Genomic DNA, 2669 nt, shown 5'->3' with positions numbered 1-2669 from the left:
TGTTTTAGTTTCTTTATTTTTAGCTTGCTTAGGCTGATAACGATTCAAGCTTCAACTTTACACAAATGACATGTATTCATAGTTAGTAAATTTATTTTCCGAGGGCCGCAAAGTTATTAGCCTTTGGTTATCAAGTGTTAACCCTCTTTAGATAAATTCTTTATTATTATTATCATTACTGTTGTATGAACATTTGATTGACACCCTAACCTGTCAATAAAACTAAGTCAGCTTACGAGCTGGTTCTCGTTATCAGCATTGCGGTACGTCGTACTGAAGCGTTGATAATGAGCGCCTCGCCGTGGGCTAAGTAATAAGGGATAGTTTGTCGCACATAGAAAACAATAACAATGTTCCAGGTGTTTATATAAATTTGCCTCTTATTCCATTTTCATACGTGATATACCAGACAAGTTAAAGCGACGAAAATAAGCTTTTTGACACAACAGACAAATTTGTCTGTGACGTTTCTTAAACGAGTAAAAAGTGATGAGAAAATCTTTATCTTATTATTTTGCAGGAAATGAGTAAGTTTATAGTGATTGTTGTTGTGTTGCTGTTTTGATGAAATATTCGTTTTCGCTACAATCACAGATAACCTCAGTTCAAGAAAAAGGAAACGAATACAGAATCATGTCGACAACAAATTTCACTGGAGGTGGAACAGACACCAAGACATTTCAAAAACTGTATTGTTCCCCCTCTTTGGTTGGTGGGCTTCAACAAGAATTTAAAATTTCTCTCCTAAAAATCTACATTCTCCTCTCCATCACAACATTTCTTGGAAATTCTCTTATCCTCGTTGCGCTCCACAAAGAGTCTACCCTTCATCCGCCGTCCAAACTCTTGTATCGTTGTCTGGCAACAACTGATCTGTTGGTTGGTCTTGTTGCCCAGCCTCTCCAAGCTACCTATTGGATGTCCGTGGCTCGCGAACAATGGATTCTTTGTCGATACGCATATGACGCCAAATTTCTTACAGGCTATACATTATGTGGAGTGTCTTTGATGACAATGACCGCCATAAGCGTGGACAGACTTCTCGCCCTGCTGTTGGGGCAAAGATACAAACAAATTGTAACTTTGAAGCGCACATACATCATCATAGCTGCCTTTTGGATTGTATCTACTGTCAATGCCTTATCTTACACATTAGATTACCGTATAGTCAATTGGTATGGCCATATAGTTATACCATCTTGCCTTGTTATTTCAGTCGCCTCGTATATAAAAATTTTTCGGGGTCTCAGTAATCATCAGGGTCAAGTACAAGATCATGTCCAACAACAGCCGAGCCAATCAAATTCACTGAACATGACGCGATACAAAAGGGCAGTGTATAGTGCACTGTGGGTGCAGTTAGCATTGGTAGTTTGCTATGCACCATCCTTTATAGTGGCAGTTGTAATCGCTGACAGTAAAACATATTCATCACACTTAGTGGTATTAAGGGGAGCAGCAGGTGTCTTAATTTACTTTAACTCGACTTTAAACCCTTTCCTTTACTGCTGGAAGATAAGCGAAGTAAGACAAGCAGTGAAGCAGACAGTAAGACAAACGCTTTGTTGTCCATGGAGTTAGGTTATCCTCGACTTCTTTTAAACCTGAAAGTGTTTACACAATTATTTTATGAAAACGCCCGTCAATGTTATTAGATAGGACGAAGTAAGAAGTTCAAATAACATTGTTGTTCGAGGAACTATTTTATCTGTTAATGAATTTCTTTTTGTGTTGTGAATATTTTCCCCTTTATAGTATGCCTTCTATGTTTATTAATGTCAATCATCGAACAATACTATTAATTTCTGTAAAGCAAAGCCCTGTGCGGCTCTCACTCTTAATCGAGTAATCATTAGAACAAAATGGCTTGTTGTGTGCACTAAATAGCTTTCTTTTAACGGAAACAACTGAAAGAAAGGCAATGGAACACTAACCCTATTTTTTCAAGGGTGTTGTTCGTGCTAGCTAGCTACCAATGATCATGTATACGGCAAGGCATAATTGAAGAAAGATATGCATGCATTTTACTTTCATGTTTAATCTTCTTTTAGTAATAGAAAAGTATTGGAGAAAAGTTCAAAGAGTAGTTGAAGGGAGTTTTTTTAATTTCAAGGCTTTTTTCCTGACCTAAAGAAAAAGGCTTTTTATTGATGTCATATCGCCAAACGAGTTGTATTGGTCGAAGTTTAGTCTCGAATTTGTTTTGCTATCAGAAAAATTAGTATCTCTTGTGACAGAAATAAGCATCACTTATTGAATAAGGGAACGTTGCTAAAAAATTTTCTGTGATTGCAATGGCACATACGTCTATATATATGTCCTTCATTCTGATTCAGCCTGAGATACCTGGAGATTAAGCAAACAGGCTAAACAAACACCTTTGTTAAGTAATAATTTAGAAGTCTCTCATTTTTTTTGCGGTGTGAAAGGAGATGACTTATTTATGTGCTACAAAGGAAGAAAGTTTTAGGTGATCATCACCAGGAGGAAGTCCTTTGAAGGAAACATTCCTTACTGCAATAAACAGATTATCTGTGAGAAAAAAGGAAATGGCCGCTCATCAAACTGCAGAATTACTTCAGAAAGGACATGTCAGTAACAACACCAAATCATTGTTTTCGATCAATTGCACTTGGCATCTCTGTCAGTGTATAACTTATGCAAAAAGC

At 37.0% G+C, this 2669-nt stretch overlaps 1 protein-coding gene across 1 annotated transcript; it reads left to right on the top strand.

Annotated features, from left to right (window-relative positions):
* The first annotated feature begins 598 nt into the window (after positions 1–598).
* On the top strand, positions 599–2184 carry LOC148720929 (5-hydroxytryptamine receptor 1B-like). The gene has a single exon (XM_088739125.1). The coding sequence runs from the start codon at positions 634–636 to the stop codon at positions 1579–1581; it is 948 nt and encodes a 315-aa protein (XP_088595251.1). The 5' UTR covers positions 599–633; the 3' UTR covers positions 1582–2184.
* Positions 2185–2669: the final 485 nt, after the last annotated feature.

This window comes from Stylophora pistillata, chromosome 11 (assembly GCF_964205215.1).
Source record: "Stylophora pistillata chromosome 11, jaStyPist1.2, whole genome shotgun sequence".
In the NCBI taxonomy this organism is placed as follows: domain Eukaryota; kingdom Metazoa; phylum Cnidaria; class Anthozoa; order Scleractinia; family Pocilloporidae; genus Stylophora; species Stylophora pistillata.
Note: the sequence above shows the minus strand (reverse complement) of the source record. Positions and strands in the feature narration are given on the sequence as shown.

What these genes read in the sequence shown, in the direction of transcription:
- LOC148720929 (XM_088739125.1), top strand. Translation starts at nt 634, where the DNA reads ATGTCGACAACAAATTTCACTGGAGGTGGAACAGACACCAAGACATTT.